The following is a 23,337-nucleotide window of genomic DNA, read 5'->3' as shown; positions in this document are numbered from 1 at the left end:
CCAATGTGATTTGTTTCAAATTTGTTCTTGGTTTAAAACCCATTTGAAGACTTAGTATTGGGGTTGTTATGATAGAAGTGATATCTTTATTTGATGTTGTTACTCCTATCATTTTTGTTAGTTCATCATAACGAAATTTTACATTATTTTTTAACTGAGGGTTTTCATTAAACGCTTGAAGAAAGTGATCTATATTATCGTAAGTAGTGGCTGGTATATGAGTTTTTATATCCACAATTTTTGAAGTCTTGTCAGCAGGCGAAAACACTTTTTCTTTATATAAATTATGTTTTCATGCTCTTGTACATTATACATAGAACAAGGGTATTGAAATTCCACCAAACCAACTACCCATTCTCCATCCAATTTAATGGTCTTTGGTAATTTTGTTAAAAAATGTGCAGTCGTATTATCTGTGTAATAATCGGATGAACTATTACTTAACAAAGTTAAATAAAAGCTATTATCACTCATATTTTCTTTAAGCTTGATTCAGGTATCCAAGAATTAAATTTATTAGGATAACCTTGCCACTTCACTAGTATTTCCTTTCTGCCAGCAACTCGACGTGAACGTAATATTTTATCAATTTTATACTCGTTGGAGGAGGTAAGTTACTTTTTGTAATTCTTTTGAATAGAACGTCCCAATTATGCGTTCGCCTTCCAAATCCCTTAGTGTATAAACAATCCGAGGAGATCTTTTAATAATTGAATTAATTATAAATATTTCATCACTCCAATTACTTTCGTAACCTTTTTGAAATATATGTTTGTATTTAGTGATTCTAACATGATCTCCTACGTTTAGTTTTGCAGTTTCTAGTGAGATTTGTCTATCTGTATTGCGATCATATAAATTACACCAAACAGTCATAATATTATTAGAGTTAACATCAACTGGACACATTTTTATGCTTGAATGATAGCTGTGGTTGTAAGAATAAAGAAGATCTTGTAGAACATTTATGTAATTATATGTATTCTTATGAGTGAAGTAACGCCACATTTTCGTTTTAAGAGTTCTCTGGAACCTTTCTACTATACTTGCTTTAATATCAGGGTTATTAGTGGTATAATAATTAATATTTTTACTTTTGAAATAATCTCTTACCACCTTTGAAACGAATTCCGTACCTTTATCAGATTGGATATGACGAGGAACTGAGTTGGCTTCAGTAAATATGCTTTCAAAACAATGTTTAACTGTTGCTGAATCCTTCTTCTTCATGGCTCTTGCAAAAGCATATTTACTGAATACATCGATAACACAAAGAATATATTTGTAACCATCATTAAATTGACTATATGTACTCATGTCACTCAAATCAGCTTGCCAAAGTTCATTAAAGTTAGATAGAATGTATCTATTTCTAGTAAACCGCCTGTGAACAGGTTTATGTAGTGTATACGTGTCTTGAGATTGTAACCATTTTTTTACATCTTCTTTATTCATTTGACCTTTCATTTCCTTTGTTAAATTATTTAAACTGCTATAACCAGCGGGATGAGAGATATCATAGTAGATTCTGTTAATATCTAATAAGGAGTCCATCTTTCCCAATTTATAGTTTTTGCAGATGATTTTTGTACTCGTGTAGTAAGAGGAGTAGATGTGTTGTTTTCTTTATCTAACGAGGCTCGTGTTCTTATAGAAGTAGAGGGGGTAAAGGGCTCAATCAAAGGAGTGTCATTAATAAATGCTAAATTTGTAGGATTACCAATGCATGACTTAGGAACTTTGATATCTTTTAAAAGTAAAGCAAACACTTCCCACCCAATTGGTTTAGGACGTTTAAGACATCTAACCGTGTCGCTCACCAAATCGGTAATATTGCTATTTTGAATAGTCTGGTTGTTTATAACAACTTCACCAGTCTGCTTCCACCAAATTTTAGGTTTACTTAAAACAATGTAATCTAATAGCGTTCTAGCTTTTTTTTCATAAGATTTAGGTAATATCTCTATTATTTTTGATGGACTGATCGGCATTGATTCTTGATTTATTTTACCAGGTGTCGTGTTAAACAAAGATGGTGCAGCTATCTCAGTTACATCACCTTTCGCTGATTCCTTATATTCTGTCTCCTCCTTTTTGGGTATCTTTGAATTTATGATATCATTACTTTCTTTGTTGAATTGATCGAACCCCTCCATTACTATAGGTATCTTAAACGGTTTTCGATCTGTTTCAATAAAATGTAGAAACCGCTGCAATGCTTGAGAATAAAGCATCCATTTTTCACGATCGTTCATTTTACTTTTGAGAATTTTTTGCATTTCTTCATCTAGCCGAGATGAGGAATTTTCAGGAGGGTTCTCATTGCGTTTCAACTTTTCAATAAAGTCCGATTCAACTAATAACATTTTTTTCGTGTTTTCCATTTTGTTTATTTATGATAAAGAGTTAACTAAGGCACTTAGAACTGCTCCTAAAATAATAGGTAAAAAGGCACCTCCTTTTTGAATTATAACCGTTTTTCTTAATTTATGTTTACCTTTTGAAACTAATTTCCTTAATATGTCTTTGTACTTTTTTAACTTTGTTTTTTCCTTTTTTCTAAAGGAATTTTCCCATTCAGAACATTATAAATGCACTCGCATATAATGTTGATCTCTTCATCATCACAAGATTTAAGTAATGCAGTACGATATTTGGGTTTAAGCAAGTGCAATGCTTCTAATAAATGTTTATATGTGTTTACTCTTGCATGCATCATGTAGAACTGACTAAAATTTGTTGATTTTTATCATATTTAAATCCTTTTTTGGGTACATACACTGTGCAATGTCCATCAAATGGAAATATTTTTGTTTTAAAACGACATATGTCATTTGTATTTTGTTTCAGATCAATCATAAGGTAACCATGAGCATCCTTTGTAGCATCTTTGTAGGCTTCATCCACGAATTTTGAGTTTTCAGGACAAACTTGTCGTGACAGGTATCGTATTTGAGTTTTATCTCTAGGGTTCTTAAAAAATACAATGTAGCTTGTGTTCAGTGAAATATCACGTTGACCTCTTCCTTGATGAAATATGTTTTGTGTTATATAAAAAACACTTAAATTTCTATGATGACTTCCTTTAGTAAAAATATCAACAACTCGTCCATCTGATTCTCTCATTAAATCATCTATTATTAGAAGTTTAGGTTTTTTCCCATCGAAAATTGAAAAATCTGGTATTCCTTGACTATAATTTACATTTTCTAGATTATAAAGAGGTTGCATTTCATCATAACACCAAATAATTTCATCAAATTCTATGTTACATATCTCTTTAGTATTATTCAAAAAATTTGTAACAAATTGAGTTTTGCCACACCCACTGGGACCTGCGACAATGGTAGTGAAAGGATGATAAAAATGAATCATCTTTGAATGCTGTAATATGTTTAACAGTGTTGATATGAATGCGGATAGACATTAAATGGTGCTATTCAATAAACATATTACTATTTAAACTAAAGTAGAGTAAAAAAAAAAAAAACCTGATAAAAAATATGTATATTTATTTTGATATTAACACTTTTCTTTATAATCTATTGTTACATTTTATATACCCAACCACCAATTTAAATTTAAACATAAAAAACAATAAATCTATGTTTACAATATTCTTATGCCAAAACACGAATAAATGTTAAATTAGACAATTAATTAAAATATAATTTACAATTAAATTTAAGTTAACTATTCAAATTTACATAAAAAATATATATTACAAACAATAATTCGAATTTGAATGTTCTGTCATTTACATGACAAAATTTAAATTATTTTTTTATTTTACAATGTCCCCACGCAAGGGTGTCACAAGTGTTTTCTAATAAGTAACGTTTTGTATCATCATGAGATAATGATATTTTATTAATTTTTTGAGTGAATATTACATGTTTTATAGATTTAAATCTTAGCATTTGAGCACGTTGCACATTTTTATTAAATAAACATGTTTTGAAATTATTTAGAGTAAATTTCTTTGTAACACATACATTGACTCCTTTAGCTTTTGATAAAACACCATATTTACCTTTTTTGTCATCATTCTCATCATACTTTTCAACATCTAAGGCATACATTTTAGATTTTAGACCAACGAACTCTTTTAAAATTCTACCATTATTTTCATCTTTGAAAAATCCTAATCGCTTTTTATTTATAAGTGGGAAATTATATTTATTGATAGGAGGATAGTCAGATGTATCAAAATAGAAATTAAGATCTTGTTTTATATCTGCATAAAAATTTTTAGTGAAAATTTGATAAATTAAACTATCTGTATCTGTATAAAGAAGTTTGAGTTTGTTAGGATATTTGATTTTCATGTAGTTGTAGTGAAAGTCATACATTAAAGTTTTTGATATATCTAATACACAAAACCCCAAATAAATCGGTTTATTATAAAAGACTTTAGTTTTTTTCAATTGAACAGCTACTAAATTCTCTGAGAATATGGATAGACTGTGGAACTCAGGTCTAGCTATCAAAGACTGAACCCCTTGCGATTTCCCTCGATTTTCCCAGTGATTTAATAATTTGACGTTTACACGTTTTGCAACATTTTCCATAGTCTTACCGAACACTGAATTGTTCATTAGTTTAAAAAAATCTTTTTCAAAATCAGATGATGCCAGCGATCTCATGTGGGTATTTAAATCTATGTAACTTTTTAACCACATAGACTGCTGAAATTTAAGAATGCGATGTATTTTACTTAATACCAAACCATTCTTCAAACACTGTTTTAGATTTCGATAATGAATTACATAATTAGTTTTTCTATTTAAATTAGGAATCAGTTTTTTTTCTTTACAATTACCCAAACAAACGTTTTCAGGACAGAATGGTAAATCTGAATGTGAGTCATGAATTTCGTTAGGGTATTCGAGGTCAACTTCTAATATGAAACCATGATCAGCGTCATCGGCTATATTGAAGTCTGTATCTACATGAACCCATTCAAATTTACCTGTAGGGAGACATTGAGACATAGCCCATCCGTAAAGGTTGTTTGCATCAAAATACATAAGATAGGACGATGGTATGTTTGAATCAAAATCATCCATAAATTTATTATTAGCTTTCGCATATCTGTTACTACATTGCGATATGCCACCTCGAATATTTTTTGCAATGAATGATATTTTATCTATATCAGTTAGGAGTTCTAATTTTATTTTTGTAGTAAATAACATTGCATCCCAACTTAATCCTGGAGCAGTATAATAATGAGCGGGATCTAAACCATAGGTCTTAAGACAAAGGTTTCTAAAATTTTCAAATACGTCAGCCAGTAACAAAACATCTGTTTTTAGGTATAAATCGGAATAATCGCCCATATTTTTGCAACGAAAGTGGGACCAAACATCTTTTGCATGATTATAATCATCTTCTGAGATGTGACTATCAGTCAAAGAACTAAAAAAATTGTCTTTAGAGGGAAGATCAGTTAACTTTAAAGAATCGTATGATGTCATGTATTCATACGGATACACACCCTTTCGTAATAAGCGTTTAAAATCGTCCTCACAAGTGAAATTCAATTTTAATTCATGAAATTGTTTAGGAAACAAGTTTTTTGCTAGTTTATCAAGACTGCTGGGCATAAATTTAAGTGAATCTACAAACCTCAATTTGATTGTGCGATTATTTATTTGTAACTTCTTAGAAAATGAAATGTATTTTTCTTTGTTCTGTGGAATCAATTCAATGTCCCCTTCCACCAAACCAAGTCCATGTACTATGAAATGACTATCATAGTTACTCAAATTATGAAAAAATACAGGTATAAATTGAGGTGCTTTGTATTTTTCAGAACAAAATGTATGTGCTACGCCTTCGTAAAGACCAGTATGGAAATTGTAGGAAATGATAGAATCACTATTTAAATTTCTATCACAAATGTAACATGTCCTACTCTGAGCAATATGTTTATTATTTTCAGTGGATAAAGGCAATGGAGTTTTTCCGAAAGTATTCCTCTTACAAATGCTTTTTAAATCTTTTTCTATGTACTTCATAAATACCTGGGTGCAATCTTTACCTTTGTATGTTCTATACACAGACAATTTATCATTATAAGAACACTTAATATAATATCCAAAACTATATACCTCATGTTTTTGAATATTTGTAGTAGAAGATGTTGTAGGGTTATTTGACTGTGTTGCTATTGGGTTTAAAAAGGCTTCAAAATCAGCATAAACAACAAAAGGCACCCTTAATTTACGTTCGTAATTATCGAAGGTAACTTCATTGGTGGGAACGTTTTCATTGAACCAGTTTTTCTTTTTATCTTGTTCTGAAGGTAAATGTGTGCAAACATGGAAACAATCGTTTCTTTGATGTTTCATTAAATTTTCATGAGTTGTGAAGTTGGATAAGCATCCATCGCAAATATGAACAGCATGCTGTGTATTTGATAATTGCTTAGATACTAATCTAGATAAGTTTTTGATAAAGCAATAATGTCCGTTACTATTTTTGGATATATACAATAAGTTCAAATGGATATCTTTTCTACACTTTGTTAAATGCAATGGCCCTACTATATCATGTTTTTTATTTTGAGAATTGTATTCAATTCCAAAAACGTTTATGCTCATATTATTATAATTTTCAAATTTTGGAATATCCCCCAATTTTATTGGAAAAGTTAAATCTCTAAAATTCAATTTATTTTTATGAACAATATACGATTTAGTACAGTTTGAACGATGGTTTGTTGGGGGGTATAATCCTGACAATACTGCCCATCTAAAACATTCTTGATCACTATTTTTTACATTAATAACTGCTTTTTTATTTTGAATATCTCGTGGTAACTCAATATAAGAAGAACCGCGCAACGGATTAAATTTGTTAACATTAACATCTAGATAGTTAAATTTTACTAAACCCCACCCACTGTCTTTTCTTTCAAAGTTAGATAATTTTGTTAATATATCCTTAACCACGGACTCGAAAATTTCATCCTTGTCGCTACTAGTATCAATAATATTGTTACATAGTTGGAAATCAAAAGTATTATTGATTTGTTTGCTCTCTTGTGTAAAATCGGCATTTAGAATAAAGTTAACTTTCAATGCAAAATGATTACCAAGGGAACGATCCAATAATGCAAAGATTTTATCTCTATTCTTTTGTAAAATAGTTTCAGGTGTAAAAGGTTGGTAAACTTTTTCATTAAGTAGTATTCTATAAGTGGCCACCCTATTCTTAAACGCATTCTCAATTAATTGAACATCAATCCATTCTAAGTCAGATCTTATAACATTATTTTTATGAAGATTACTGTTTAAATGATTTTTAAAATATCTTTTAGACACTAACTTTTTACATACAGAACATTCAATTTCAGCATTATTATTTGTACTTACAATGACAGAAGGGGTTGGTTTAGATGACGTTGATGATGTAGGCTCAACAGCTAGGCGACTTTTCTTAACAGATACTTCTTCTTCTTCTGTCTCTAAAACTGTAGCCGACCTTTTCAATCCACCTCCTATTTGAGAAGATCTAAAACAACGAAAACATATACATTTATAAATACTCTGATGCGAGATATAATTAAAAATATTTAAATGTTACTTCATTTATACTAACTCAAATCTTTTCGACACTGCTGACAATAGGCTTGCATCATTAAAACACCGTCAATTACATCTTCAGATACAGTTTTCTTCTTGGAATCGTTGATATAATGACCACTACATGGTGTAAAGTATGGTTTAATATCAAAATCTTCCACTAATGTAGAAGGTAACTTATTTTCTGTGTACCAGAGCCTTATACTGTTATGGAAACATTTTAAAATAAATTCTTTACTTAATTGTGCAATCTTGTCACGAGGTAAAGTGGGACCAATATGATAGTAAGTAAAAACCATTTTGGAAATGAACGTCACAAATAAGTATTACAATTATTGAAGCACGGTGGTAAAACACTGAATGATAACAATCTCAGATACCCCGTTTATATATGTGGGCTCTCCCACCTTACCATCAACGTAACAATAAGATCAAGTATCGCCTCGTTAAAAAACTATCCTATTGTTCAGCAGGTAATGGAATAATCGCTACAAGTAGAAACAAGATCCGGTCATAACAAGTTAAAACTCAACATGAAGCAGGTATTCGTTAAATGGTTTGAACATGCAGGAACATGAATATTTTAAGTGAAAATAACTTACGTCTCTCCGTGACATTGGCTCACAAGTCGGGCGGCTTCATATAACTCTTCATCTAGTTCGATTACTTCACAGAGTCTTATAAGTTCCGCATCATAAACATCACAGTTCAGAGAATCCATTGTCAAACGAGGCCGCCTCCCCACATTGAGTTTCTGCGTTAAGTAATTCAATAAAGAGTATACATTTTATAAAACAAAGAGGGTTATTACATATTAACAAATGTAGTGGACCGACTTAACACTTTTCGTCATTTTTAATGTGAAACAATGCAAAAGAATATCTTACAAGGAAATTTACTTAAATCATAAAAAGGAAAGATAAGAAATGTGAAACACTTTAACACTATCCTACTGCTATCGTTAAAAATTATATTTATCACTGTTTCTTATTATCTATAAAATATTTTACACATGTGTCCTTAGAAGCTAATTGTTTTGTAATATTATATACAATATTTCGCGTATTTTGTAATTCCAAGTCGTCTTCCAACGCAAAATACTTCAGTCTGACGTCCGCGTGCTTCCAGTGTTCCGTGGGTGGGATGTTTTTGATTGTTTGCATATCATATATCTCTATTTTAATTAAGTGAGATGAATACGCCCCATCATCTTGTCCAGATGATAAATTAGCCACGCCTTCTGGCGAACTTTTGCTTACATTCGAAGACCGTTTCAAGGTTTTACACTGCTTTTTAGGTCGTTCAAAGAAGCTGTCAATATTATTTCCAGGACGTTTCTTTGCGAGGGCTTGCTTAACTTTGAAACCAGCTGTACCTTCCTCATCGGTTGAATCACCCTGATTTTCCGGGTAGTAATAGTTCTTGAAAGTATTTTCAGAGAACTGAAACAATGAAAGACAATATTTTAAACACTATTAACAATTCTATTAATTAAATACAAAGAACACTAGACGAAACAATATTATAAAAAGGCAATATGGGTTACAGTAATTTAAAAAGAAAAACATACTCACGTCCATTGTTGGATCTGTCTATAAACACTTCACTTTTAAACGCACACTCCACTTCTCTATATACCACACTAGATACAAGGAGCTCTGGTACAGAAGGCTGCCTCTACAGGAATACTTATTCAGCCTCGACTCTCTTTGGCTTTTATACTCGTAATATGGTAGAGAGCAGGGGAACGTACCATAAATCTTGTTTCAACCAGTTCATCTTATACCTGAACGCAAACAATAAACTTTTTGTCATTTTACAATACAATAAACATCTATAATAAAGCAACTAAGTTGTTACAATAAAAAATTCAAGTCACAAGAATTACCGGTGCGTTAGTCTAAAACATGTTTACACCAGTTAATGCTTTGTTAAATATGAATACAAAGTATCATGCCTTGACATGTTCGTCGAAGGATCTCTTTACCTAAAACCCGAATTATTCAAATAAACGGAAACAATAAATATATATTATCTTTAAAAATGCACAAAAGACATTTTTATTCACATAGAATTAGCCTTAAACATGTTTTAACCGGTTCTCAGTTTCTCACGTCTTAACAAGTTTATTGAAAGTATGCATTCTCTTAAACAATACACAAGTCATAAAAAATAATAATAGACATAGGTAAGTAAATTATTCAAAGAAGGTACAATAAATAAAGCAATTAAGCAAAAACGCAACTTCACAAAATTACCGAGGTTTATTCAGATACAAAACATTGAAATATATGTAAAAAAAAAAAGTTTGATAAGATGGGAAATTAACTTTTATTAAGACGTAATCAAAAATTGACTTATTAATCATATGTACAAATTTGGTAATACAACAAAGAGATGTATGATAGAAATAGGTATAAGATATCATAAATATTCGAGAAAAAGAAAGATACGCTAGATAGGATCGTTAAGTTTAGGTATTTGGATAAACTTAAATGTAACTCAGAAGTTCTTAAGTTAAAACGTAATTATAATACATTTCATAAATACCTACATTTATAGAAATAAAAATAAAAGTAGGTGAAACTCAGTTAGGTTTCATAAAGGTAAGTCTAGACTACTTAGGTTAACTAAGAGTAGGTTTTAATTAAATTTGGTTAGGTTACGAATGGAAAAGTTAGGTATTTTAATTAGGTTAGGTTAGGTTAGAATCGCAATCCATATGATCACAAAGTTATACTAAAAATTAATTATAAAATACCTATCAGTATGAGACACAAGGAAAAGGTGTGCATGACACTGCCAGGTAGCTGGGTAGGGTAACAATGGTCTAGCGCCGAGTCCAGATCGAACAATAGAAAGGGTCGGTAATCCTTTTGTGACCGTCGTGCACAAGGTGTATTGTGTAAAGAACGTATTCTGTAAATACTAGAAGGAGGCTTCTGAGAGCGTCGAGACCCAGCGCAATGAATCTAAATGGGGGGCTATTAGTTTTTTTTTTTTTTTTTTTTTTTTTTTTTTTTTTTTTTTTTTTTTTTTTTTTTTTTTTTTTTTTTTAGGTTTAGCAAGACCATGGATGGGCGGTGGTGGGGTCCTGGGAGCAGGCCCCAGACCCGGGCTGGTAACGGGGGTATCCTACTACTCCAATACCACTTTATGGCAATTGGCGTCGAGACCCTAGGGCCATGGGGTACAAGCGCCCATATGGTTTTTAAAGAGCTGAGCGCAAAGCTCATAGAAACTACCGGTGACCAGAGAGCTGGCAGCTTTCTCTCGCAACGAATAAGCATTACTATTCAGCGAGGCAATGCTGCCAACACCTTTGGCACAATGCCGCGGGGCTATTTAGACGTATTTTAGTTTAGATTAGTTTTTAATTTAATTTTAAGTTGTTTTTTTTAGAGATAGCTTATTATTTATTTGTTATCTAAATTTTATTACCTTAATAAAGACCTTAAACAAACAGTCAGTTATAACAGTCTTACATACTTTTATTTATTTATTAATTACTAGCTTTTGTCCACAGCTTCTCTCGCGTTAGAAAAAGACAAAAAGTAGCCTATGTCACTCTCTATTCCTTCAACTATCTCCACCTAAAAAATCACGGCAATTCGTCGCTCCGTTTTGCCGTGAAAGACGGACAAACAAACAGACACACACTTTCCCATTTATAATATTAGTATGGATTTAAACTTTAGTTTACAATTAAACATAAACTAAGTACTTTACTCGTATTGATATATTAACATTGAAACATTGTATTGAGTAGAGTTTTTTGCAATTTTATTTACCATACCAGTTTATCCCATATCTTTCCGTCAGTGACAATTGTAAGCAACCTACCGTGTAATTTGTCTGTAGTGACGTTATCGTTTTCGTGATTTATTGCCTTACTACATGCAAAAAAGTTGTCCCTGCTCTGCCCGTTTTTATTACGAAAATGTTTATTTTAGATGAGCTCCATTATTAAATGTTTGTTAGAATACAACTGTATAATAGCTCTGGGTGGCTAGCCGAATGGCACAATCGCTCACGAAACGCTCACGAAACGAAGCGCTAGTAGATATCTATCTCTATCGCGCTTGCGTATTGGCGCGACAGAGCCAGCGGCGTATCGCTTTCGTTTGGCGTCGGAGAAATGCCATTCGGCTGCGGGGCCTGGCCCCTAAATCTAATCGCTAAAAATCGATTTCTTTTAGACACATATTAGAAAGCTTTCTTGTTTGATAATAACTTAATATCGCTTCGCCCTGTATATTTTAAATAACAAAATCAGGTATTTTTTATTACCTCAGAAGTACACAGCAAAAAAGTGTTTACAAGTTTCTAATGGGTCGGCAACGCGCCTGAGATACCCCTTGAGTTGCAAGCGCCCATATGCTAGGGTGACCTCTTTCCATCAGGTGAACCGTATGCCTGTTTGCCACCGACGTGGTATAAAATAAGTGTAATTTGTAGGTGTTTTAAAATAATTTTATACCTTTTTTTAACAAGACATACGGGAATATACAATATAATATATGTACCTACAGATGTAACGCGAAAAGGGTTTCCTTCGTATTTTTCCGGAAACGTTCGTATTTGTCATGCTAGTTCAGTCAATGTCAGTACATCTTGTACTGAGACTGACTGAAATAGCATGACACGTTCGTACGTTTCCGTAACAATACGAAGGCAAATCTTTTTGCACTAATTACATCTGTACCTATATTTTTTATACATATTTTAATACCCAAAACATCACTCATTAAATTCGCTCCCATTAGGTATTGTAAGACGAAAGATCTCAACAACGATCACTCATAATTAATTAAAAACCAAAAAAGATCACGTAATTAGAGGCGTTCCAATTCCCTGAAGCTTCAACCCAATTACGTCGTTACAATACATCCAGTATTCAGATCTCCCCAAAGGTTCCGAAGAAAGCTAAACAAATCATTGCCCATTGATATTAAGAAGAGAATTAATTGGCTACTCTCGGCAGTAGATTAGTGACCTGGGTGCTTAGCCAACGTTCCAATAGCTTACGCTTCGTAGCTACAAAGACATAATGTAACTCCGTATAGACAGATAAAGTCTAAGAAAAAAACGTACCTCAGAAATATAAAGAAAAAGGTACGGTGGCCTAGATGACGTTACACCTTTGGGGGACGCTCGGCTAGATGGCGCTAATATTTATATTTTGCAGTTAACACATATCAAGCTAAGAATATGGGCCAAATTGTCAAAACTGATGTTCAAAAATTTTAAGCCTGTGTCGAGAGATGGCAGTCTATGCACTGTGATTCCACATTTTACTTTGACAGTAACTCTCTATAATACAATGACAGTAACTCGATCCTCTTTGGTAGCTAGTCTCTCTCCTTATAGCTCCTCTGTATTTCGCGAAAAAAGATTCATAACCTTTTTTTTCAAAATAGGTAAATTTAATATTTTTCTTACTCAGAATCACTAGCCCTTTCGATCCTACTACGTAAAAGAATCGTCCCAAATTGAATTTGTCCACTTCGTTAACCATTTTTCAAATACTTTGTACAGCGGTCACAAAGTGGAAAGTATGCAAAATAATAGAAAATTTTGGGACAGTTCTTTTGTCTCTTGTTTTTTGTCCTAGATCGAAAGGGCTCGTGATTATGAGTAGGAAAAACATAAAATTGACCTACCTTAGAAAAAATATTTTTGTTGATTATTTTAGCGAAAATGCCCAGTGGCGCGACAGAGCCAAACTGCGTTGCGATCGCCACATTAACGTCAACGATTGTCACCTCGGCTAGGCCCGGGGCCCGGCAGAGATTTGTCAATGTAATCATCTTTTCATGCGGACCAGGGCGATCAAGGGAATTTATTAATTGTACTTACTGTCTTCTGAAAGGTCGTTATGGTGATAAAATCTGGGGCATTTTATGTACGCGGCTGTGATTCCCCAGATTCGCATCGCAGCTCGGTCGTATTTATCACATTTTTACACACATTTTTCTACTTAGGCTAGTTTCCTATACTTAAAATAAAATATTTTATACAGTGCACGAAATAAAGCACTATATAATTAGAAGAAGAATACGGACAGTAGTTATGTTTAAACATAATTTCCATTTAATGTCAAAGAGAACGATATAAAGTAAATGAGTTGACCGTGACGTCACTTCTCAGTATTTCATAGTAATTCCATATTAGCAAATCGTTTTGACAGTTCTTAAAAAGAAGCTGATTTGACTAGTAGGAAACTAGCCTATTGTACCTAATATTTTAGTTTGAACTAGTTTACCCGCGATTGTGGTGGGTGGAATAAATAAGTCATTGAGGTAACGCCAGAAACGAAAGGCAAATTACTTCAATCAATTACCTCACTTTAGGGGTGGAAGTTTACCCTCTTTAGCGATGATTTCCGGATAAGAAGGATAATATATTGCATAAAATATCCTATATTATTGTACTTCGAAACTCAAACTAATGTGTGTAACTGTGTACCAAAATTTAAACAAAATCAAGTTCAGCACTTTAAGCGTGAAGACGTAACAGATAGACATAATGTATTTAGGTATAACTAAGTCATGGTTTTGACATTCATTTATGGGTGTATTATATATGAACTAAAGCGAAATATTTATTTTCTGTTTCTTTCCTCCGACGAACCCCTTGCATCCCACATGTTGAACGATATTCCTCGTTACCTCCTTTTGTTATACCTATGCCTTATTATCTTCTACCCACATCTATTGTACCTCGATTTATCAAAACTATTTCCTTGTATGTACGAGTAGCTAGGGAGCTTCCTCCTACAACAAGGAAATAACTGTTTTTCGAATCACAGTCTGTTTGTTCTTCATAGTAATATTTATTGAGAAATGCGTATATACTTACGTTTATACTTAGTATATAAATACATCTTTCTAACCTCTATTGTAACGCCTGCAAAAGAGTCTTCAAGACTAAGTTCAGTTCAGCCTAGCGTGCTACATAAGAGGCCATATCAGGCAAAGTAATCTAGCTATAATTTACCGACTTTATCGTGGTTGAGGTCATCATTTTTACAATTTCTTGACAGTAACTAGATTCTACTTATGGCCAAAAATGGTCCAAAAAAGTTAAAATATAAAGTTGTTTCAGTAAACGGAAAACTGTTTTTCCGGAGTCGTAAAATGAGGATTTCTGTATTTAGGGATACGAGGCCGGAATCCGTCGTGTATAGTGCTTTTCTCAAACATACAATGAAATAAAAAAAAATGCTTTAAAGGACAATATTTTACTTTGTTATATGAAATCAGTTGTTGCCCCAAAAAGCGATACTTCCCAGCCCATTTTAAGGAACGTAAAGACAATATTTCATTGCATGTTTGAGAAAAGTTGTTTTTTTTACGTTATATCACCTAACGAGCGTAAGATGGTTTCATGGCAATCAAATAAGCAAATAAATGTTCCATTTTATTGCGTCCTTGTAGTGATGTGGCGTTCCCGGGCATATTCCCGCTTGGGGGAATATGCCCGGAAACGTGCCCGGGAATATTCCCCCTCAACGGAAATATAGGGGAATATTGACGTATAGTATTTATACATATTTTATTTTCTAGGATTACGTCAAAAATAACTTTCTACACCGTTTAACAAGATATTAGACCGTGTAACTTATACTGAAAAGTAAATTCCCCATACTCCCGGGCATATTCCCATTCTTCCCGGGAATATTTCCAAAGTTGCTGAAAATATTCCCCTGATCAAAATAAAACAAATGATACAAATGTACATATTCAATAAACAAAACTGCTAAAAATCTTTACAGTTGATAATATTTATAATAATTTAGGTATTTAAAAATCTATACTTATGCAAGTGTCTTTAATTGACCGATTTAATAACTCATCAACAATCTGCGTTGATGAGTTACTAAATCGGTCAATTAAAGCACAATTATAGCTAGAAATTTTTTAACAATAAATTGCATTTATAAAGCGAGGAAACGATTTTGAAAAATTTCACTCCTAAGAGGGTTAAAAGGAGATGAGAGTTTGTATGGGTCAGAAATTATAAATTTTGGGTTAAGAAATTGAAATTTCGTGGAAAGGTAACACTATAGGTACATATATTAAAAGAATGGAAACATATTTCACCCTTTTCGGATTGCCGTCCCATAAGACAACTAAGAAGTGGATGAAAATTTGTACGGAGAATCTAGTTTGATTTTAAACTAACAACTTGAAACTTCTTTAAATGGTAAGTAGTTTAGTATAAAACATGAAAAGTTATTTTAGAGTTTTTGAATATTCATCCCATGAAGCGGTTAAAATAAGGATGAAGTTTTTATTTTCGATCTGAAACTTAATACTTATTTAAAAGGTAATTAAGGCAAATACAATGAAGTCACATATTTAGTGTTATTCAATCCCTAAAGGCCTTAAATGGGGGGTGAAAGTTTATAGAGGGACAAATTTTGTCTCAATATAGGAAAATATCAGAAAACTTTAAAGGGTTTTTGAAAGGTAGGTCCTAGAGGAATACCCCCTAACCCCTTTAAGGTTTTAAAATGAATAAAAATTCATATGGGGTAAAACATGCAGGGGTAAACATTGTAAAGAATTTAGGGTTTTACTCGTAAAACTTCGCTAAAAGGTAGGTTGTACATTTAATAAAAAAATCCATGCGTACGTATACGTAGGCGGGCAGCAGCTGGTATAGAAATAATCACATCATCATCCTCCTTGCGTTATCCGGGCATTCACCACGGCTCAGAAGCCTGGGGTCGGCTTTGGCAACTAATCCCAAGATTTGGTGTAGGCACAAAAATAGTAGGGTATAGAAATAATCAGTATAATCATATAAATGAAGTATTTAAAAAATTGCAATTAGTTTAAATAACACAGGGTGATCAAACCAAAACCGTCAGTATGGATAAGTCAGAAACTATGAGAGATAGCGACTTAGCGACATCTGTTCTTGATGCCATGTGACATCGATTTTAAATTTAATAATAATTGACATTAAAACTTTTTTTTAAGTCTCTCATACATAACCGGAACTCGAACCTGCTCGAAGTCATGTAAACAATGTTAGGTATAATTTTAGAAGATCTTGTTGAAATCATAATTTTCTTGAATGTCTGATGAAGAAAGAGCCTCCATATGACTCTAAACTTGAAAACTAAATTTTACATTGCGGATTTATTTTTCAATATTCCCTTGTCAGGGGAATATTCCCGGGAAGGAGGAATATGCCCGGGAATATTCCCACGGCACATCACTACGTCCTTGGGTAAAGCCCTCCTAAATTCGTCATGTGTTTGCTTTGATCTTTCGTTTCTCGTAAATAATATTCAGAATTTTTGTACACAATATCAATTTACCCATATTTTGTTACCATTTATAGACGGCCAGGTAAATCTTGTCACAAAACAAGGCGGCAATTAAAAAATGTAGGGGTGAAGGTTTTTTGTCCCATAGAAAATTCGCGCCTTTTTTAGTCATAAGGTTTGCTTGACCGTCTATAGTTTTCCAAGTTTATATTATACTTAAGGTCTCTAATGTCTCTATAATACTAACTTCATTATCTTTGGTAAACTTAATTATCAGTCAAAAACGGGAGCCAAATTGAAACTGAGATTTTAAAAACGTTTTAATCATGTGCAATCTTTTTTAACCATTTTTACAAATAAATATGGAGCAGTAGGTACCTAATATAAAAACTTTATCATATAACCAAATGGAAAGGATGGGAGAGGATCGTGGTGTGAGAAGAGCATATGTGGGACGCCCGGGTGGATAACGTCTGCGTGGGCGTCCCAGATATCGCTGGTGCGAGGAAGCCCTGAAAGACCTGTCCGTGTCCGCACTCGGTGTACCCAACTGGCGTGAAGTGGCGCAGATAGGGCAGAGTGGCGATCTCTTGTGTCGGAGGCCAAGATCCTTTTTGGGTCGCTGAGCCAGTGAAGTAAGTAAGTAAGTAAGTATCATATAACCATTTTGACTTCTACATGAACCAAACAAACATTGCATCGTAAGCTACTAGTAAACTCCCAAGTTACATATGGAGCTCAGAATTAGGGTTTCTGATTTCTCGACCTATTAGAAGTCTCGAGTTTCGAGAAATCTCGAGCCCAAAGTCTCGAGTCTTCTCGAGTCTCGAGTCTTTTTTTATAAATGGTAAAATTTTGATAAAATAATAAACAACAATATGATTAGTAGTTTTTATTGCACCACACTATTATAAAAATGCGTAAGAGCAATAAAAATCTTCTTTGAAATAAATATAAATCAAATTTTAACAAGAAAACTACAATTATAGTCTTGAAAATAATACCTAATCATTTAACTTCCCCGCCTGTGCACGGGTTAAGTAAATTAAAATGTCATGTATTAAATCATAATTTCATTGAAATTAAACGTTTAAAATAACTTGTTCTTCTTCCTCGTTTCCTCATTGCCGAGGATCGTGACCATAAGTAGCGTGTCTCCATTGAACGCGGTCATAAGCCATGTAGACTGCACAGTATACACTGTCGCCAGTCGCCACACGATTTCTTCACACAGTCAGACCATCGCTTACGAGCCCCACCCCAATAATGTTTACCATTAATTCGCCATATTATGCATTGGTGCTCTCATAATGTTTCCGAAAAATCTGAGGGTCGCTCTAGGCATATTTTGGAGAGATGTGTGGTGATATTCAGTTCTTGCAAAACAGAGATGTTTGTTAGTTCTTCTAGCTTTTCAAGTTATACTCGTAGCAGTCTTCGCCAGCACATATCTCAATAGCGTCAATCTTAGCCACATCAAAACTTTTCAGGGTCCAAGTTTCGGCACCATACATAAATATCGAGATTATCGAGAAAACAAGAGATCGAAATAATTGCACTTTATTTTGACGTCGGATTCCTCTGTTCTTCCAAATCTTGTCGAAATTAGCCATAGCACTCTTCGCAGGTTATCAATGACCCAAGATACATAAAGGCGCTGACTTTTTCGTAATGACGAATTGCTTTTAAATAACACGAGGCTGTCAAAACTAGCCAAAGTCGCTGCCAGCTTACGTTGGAATGAGAGGTTAGATCGCTTTATCTCGTTATAATTTATGGCCGCCGTTCGACACCGTCCCCACCGCCTCGCGATGAGACCGGGCAGAAGGTAAAAAGTTGCATTTCACTTCAGGTCATGCTTTACATTCGGGCCTCGAGACGTCTCGAGTACCTGTCATTTTTTTCTCGTCTCGAATGAAGCCGAAATTCTCGAGAAGTCTCGAGTTCGAGACTCTCGAGCAGAAACCTTACTCAGAATATTTTTCAATGAAATTAAGAGCAACCCATGAATAATAGAGCGATGAACGACGTGCCTGAGACTTAATTTTATGCAAACGAAATATTTTTGCTACTTGACTACCCGCGTTCTTTTAGAAACAGGAAAAATTAATTATAATCAAGTAGGAATTTCTGTCAGTCAAAATTCACAAATTTCTTCGTTATTTTTAGTATTTTTGTCCTTAAATGTTTCAGTATTTTTCTTTTATTGGAATGAACCAAATTAAACAGGTACACGCTTAGCTCGTGCCGTTTTATAATAACACCGCCTTTGTTTGATTTAATTTTTTTTAGGAATACGGGAGATACAAGTGTTTAAAAAAAATCAAGAAATCGATGTTTCGCTTCTAATGAAAATCATTTGTAAAAACACGATTACGCCGTATCAATGCTTACTGTACATTTCATGTTTTTTTTAATGAGTTATACAACTTTTTTTAAAGGAACGTAATCTTACATAGGTATTAAACTTAACCATGCCTTTAATTTAATTAATTAAAATTTTTGACTTTATTAACTTTCTAACAAAAAAAATATGCCAGCAATGTACAGCACACACCACACACACTTATCAAGTGAGAGCAATGACAGCTCATAAGTATGAGCAATGTTAGTAATGACAATTTAGAAGTGCACGCATTACATTGAATGTTGGGATTTCGGAAAATTATTTTTTCAGTTAATTTAAATCGATTGCTTGCTTGCTTGCTAATTGGCTGTATTATTATTTGTTTTAATAAAAGTCCGGGTGGTGGTTGTAAAGGTTTCGGAATAATAAACCTTTATGTTTAATTAAATTTTGTATTAAAATATTTTATAATGACGATCTTACATTTTTGTGTGTTATGCCACAGAGCGGCGTTCAGAGAGAGAGAGTTCAATGTTGCCACACGCAGGAGGCGAAATCTGTTTAAGCAGTTTTTACACGCTAGGACTTAATAATTAGGTGTGTTTCACACATAAACTGGGGGGGCGGGGCACAAATGCTTATTTGAGACCAACAGATTACTAATATTAAGTAGGCGAAACAAATTTAAACAGAGATTTGAAAGAGAAACATGACACTAGCAAGGCATTAAGCAATAATTAAGAACAGTGCAACTTTAAATGCAAGGATTGAATATGAATAATAATACTATTGAAACTAACACTTATGTTCTACAACTTTAGGTATCTTATGAGATCAAGTTACATCTATGATGAATTTAATTATTTAATGAGTCAGACATCAGTCTTATTGTCAACAAATCAGTCTATTTTTAGTATCTAACAATTATGTGAAACAGAAATAACTCTTACTATAATGAATTATAACAGACAATAATGCTTAGCAATTTTCTTTTAAAACTCTACATGAAATACAAGCAACAACAAAATCACATTATACACATGTTACAATGAAACATTATTAAACTGTTGACTTTATAATTAAGTTTATAGCCATAAGCTAAAGAAATATAAAGCCCTTATTTTCATTACAAGAAGGGGTGCACTGCTTGTGCTATAACTAAAATAACAATCATTTTTATTATTTAATTAACGTTACATAATTGTCTTACAATTTGACATTACATATGGCTATGCCTCTATTGGCAAGACCACAATTTTTGACACAGCACGGGAATGCAATTTTTTATCTGAGGTCTGTACCTCCACAACTCTTACATTACCATCATTACCATAAAACACTTTGCTGACCCTACCTAAGGGCCAGGTTAGGGGCGGAGTGTTTGGAACCTGTAGCAATACCATCATGCCAACCTTTAAATTAGGTTCTGTTTTTTGCCATTTAGTTCTTTGGTTTAGCGATGATAGGTATTCCTTGGACCAGACACTCCAGAAATGCTGTCGCATTTGTTCGCAACACCTCCAAAATCTAAGTCGATTACTGGGGACTGCTGTCAAGTCAGGTTGAGGAACAGATGTTAATTCAGTACCAATCAAGAAGTGTCCCGGAGTTAAATATGAAAAGTCTGAGGTGTCATGAGACAGCGGAGTCAATGGTCTCGAGTTAAGTATTGCTTCAATCTCTATAATTATTGTATTAAACTGCTCATATGTAAATATTTTATTTGAAGCAATCCTTTTGAAATGAAATTTGGCAGATTTTACGGCGGCCTCCCAGAGGCCCCCGTGATTTGGACTGTATTTAGGAATGAAATGGAACTGTATGCCCTTCTGGACTGCATAATCATTGACCGCATTCTGAAAATAGTCTTTTTTATGTAAGTCATGGAGCTCTTTTAATTTGTTATTTGCGCCATGAAATGTTGAGCCATTATCACAGAATATGCTTTGTGGACAGCCTCTTCTACCTATGAAACGCTTTAATGCAGCTATGAAGGTGTCAGTGGTCATGTCGGTGACTACCTCTAAGTGCACAGCTTTGGAGGCGAAGCAAACAAATACGGCTACATATCCTTTACCTATTACACTGCTTCTAAGAGCTGATTGTTTGATATCAAAAGGTCCACAATAATCAAGACCTGTGTTTTCGAATACCCGAGCTGGAGTGATTCGCTCCTTGGGAAGAGATCCCATTAATTGCTGACTAGCAGTGGCCTTCATCCTACAACATGTTATACATTTATTTATTACAGATTTTACTTCTCTTATAGAATTGATGATACAATATTTTTGACAGAGGCCACTAAGGACAAGCTTTAACCCTGCATGTTTGAGCATTAAATGCTCTTGAGTAATGATCAATTTAGTTACATGGCAGTGCTTCGGCAAAATTATATTATGTTTTTTTGAAAAATCTAAGTGTGTGGCATTGTCCAACCTTCCACCCACGCGAAGAAGGCCTGCCGAGTCAATGAAAGGGGTGAGTGATTTCAAATTGGAGGTTATAGCTTTATCCTTCTCAATACATGAAAGCTCATTATGAAAGTAGTGCCTTTGCACGCATTTTATTATTAAAGTCAAGGCATCTCTATACTCTTTTACAGAAATTAGGTTTGATGAACCTGATTTTCCTTTACATTTATTTATAAATCTCAATGTGTATACAGTTACTCTGATCATTCTGAAAAGGCTTGAAAATCGTTCAAAAAATGGATCAATAACATTGTCATTTACAGTGGCACTTAATGCTACGTGCTCATCTGAGCTTGGAAGTTCTATGCTACACAGAGGTGGACTTATTTCTGACACATGAAAATTGTACTCATTGCCTTCTGTCAAATAGTCTGGGCCATGACGCCACAGCCTGCAATTAATTATTTCTTGAGGATCTGCGCCTCGTGATAAGATGTCACTAGGGTTAAGGAGGCCAGGAGTATATTTCCATGACATTGTGTCTGTCAGCTTATTTATTTCTTTTACACGGTTGCCTATATAGGCTGGTACCTTAAGCGAAGAGGAGTCGAGCCAGGCCAATACAATTTTTGAGTCACTGAACAAATGAACATCTGATATACTTAGTAGAGCGGCTACATGGTTTACCAACTTGGCCAGTAGGAGGGCCCCGTTCAACTCAAGCTTTGGAATTGTCAATTTAGATGAAAGTGGAGCTATTCTCGACTTGGAACAAAGTAAATGTATGTAAGGTTTGCCATTTACTACTGCCTTGATGTATATACAACAGCCATAAGCTGCAACAGATGCATCACAATATCCTATGAGCTGTACGCTGCTGGCTTCAGACAAGTTTATGTATCGTGGTATGGTCATATTAGGCATGCTAATTAAATTATTATAGAATGTTTGCCAGATTTTTACCAATTCAGGTGGCAGGGGAGAGTCCCATTCTAAATCATATTGCCAAATCTGTTGTAAAATAAGTTTTGCTTTGACGGTCAGAGGTCCGACAAAACCCATTGGATCATAGAGTCTGCTGACAGAACTAAGTACATTTCTCTTAGTGGGAACCTCAGGAGAGGTGAGTACACGGCCACTCATCTTGTATGCATCCTCTCGGGCATCATAAGATAGTCCTAAGATCTTAACAATTGATTTATCCTGATCAATGTCTCGCTTGGTAAGGCCAATTTTTTCCTGAGGTATGTCTTGCAATATTTCTGTATTATTGGAAATCCATTTATGTAATTGAAAGCTACCTTTACTCATGAGAGAAATAAGTTCACTTTTTAGTTGTAAAGCTCCCTGAAGTGTATCTGAGCCGCCCTGCACATCATCAACATAACTGTTCTTAATGATAGCTTCACTGGCCAATGGAAATTGAGCTTTATATTTTTTTGCTAGCTCTACAAGACATTTAGTGGCAAGGTAGGCACTGCTTTTTAATCCATATGTTATGGTTTGTAATTGTAAACACTGCAAAGTGTCATCGGCCCGCCACAGAATGTTTTGTAGGCGCCTATGCTCAGGGTGCATAGCTATCATTCGGTACATGTGACGTATGTCACATTGCACCGTGTATTTGTATGTACGAAAAAGCATCATGTTATCGAACAGTGAATTTTGTACTACAGGCCCGTTGCATAAGTAGTCATTGAGACT

General features: G+C 33.8%; 2 protein-coding genes across 3 annotated transcripts in view; one reads left to right on the top strand and one right to left on the bottom strand.

Annotated features, from left to right (window-relative positions):
* Positions 1 to 23,337, top strand: part of LOC125242542 (protein artichoke) — an 82,498-nt gene that overhangs the window by 33,087 nt on the left and 26,074 nt on the right. The window lies entirely within an intron of this gene.
* LOC125242543 lies at positions 19,748 to 23,280 on the bottom strand. 2 transcript variants are annotated; one of them, XM_048151297.1, is made up of 2 exons: positions 21,426 to 23,280; positions 19,748 to 20,571 (listed from the first exon to the last, which is right to left on the bottom strand). In XM_048151297.1, exons 1-2 carry the CDS (start codon positions 23,278 to 23,280, stop codon positions 20,549 to 20,551), a joined length of 1,878 nt encoding a protein of 625 aa, XP_048007254.1. In that variant the 3' UTR covers positions 19,748 to 20,548. The 2 variants fall into 2 exon arrangements, with proteins under 2 accessions (XP_048007254.1, XP_048007253.1); XM_048151296.1 differs by having other exon boundaries at positions 20,452 to 20,844; positions 21,634 to 23,280.

The sequence above is a fragment of the Leguminivora glycinivorella genome, chromosome 3 (assembly GCF_023078275.1).
Source record: "Leguminivora glycinivorella isolate SPB_JAAS2020 chromosome 3, LegGlyc_1.1, whole genome shotgun sequence".
In the NCBI taxonomy this organism is placed as follows: Eukaryota; Metazoa; Arthropoda; class Insecta; order Lepidoptera; family Tortricidae; genus Leguminivora; species Leguminivora glycinivorella.
Note: the sequence above shows the minus strand (reverse complement) of the source record. Positions and strands in the feature narration are given on the sequence as shown.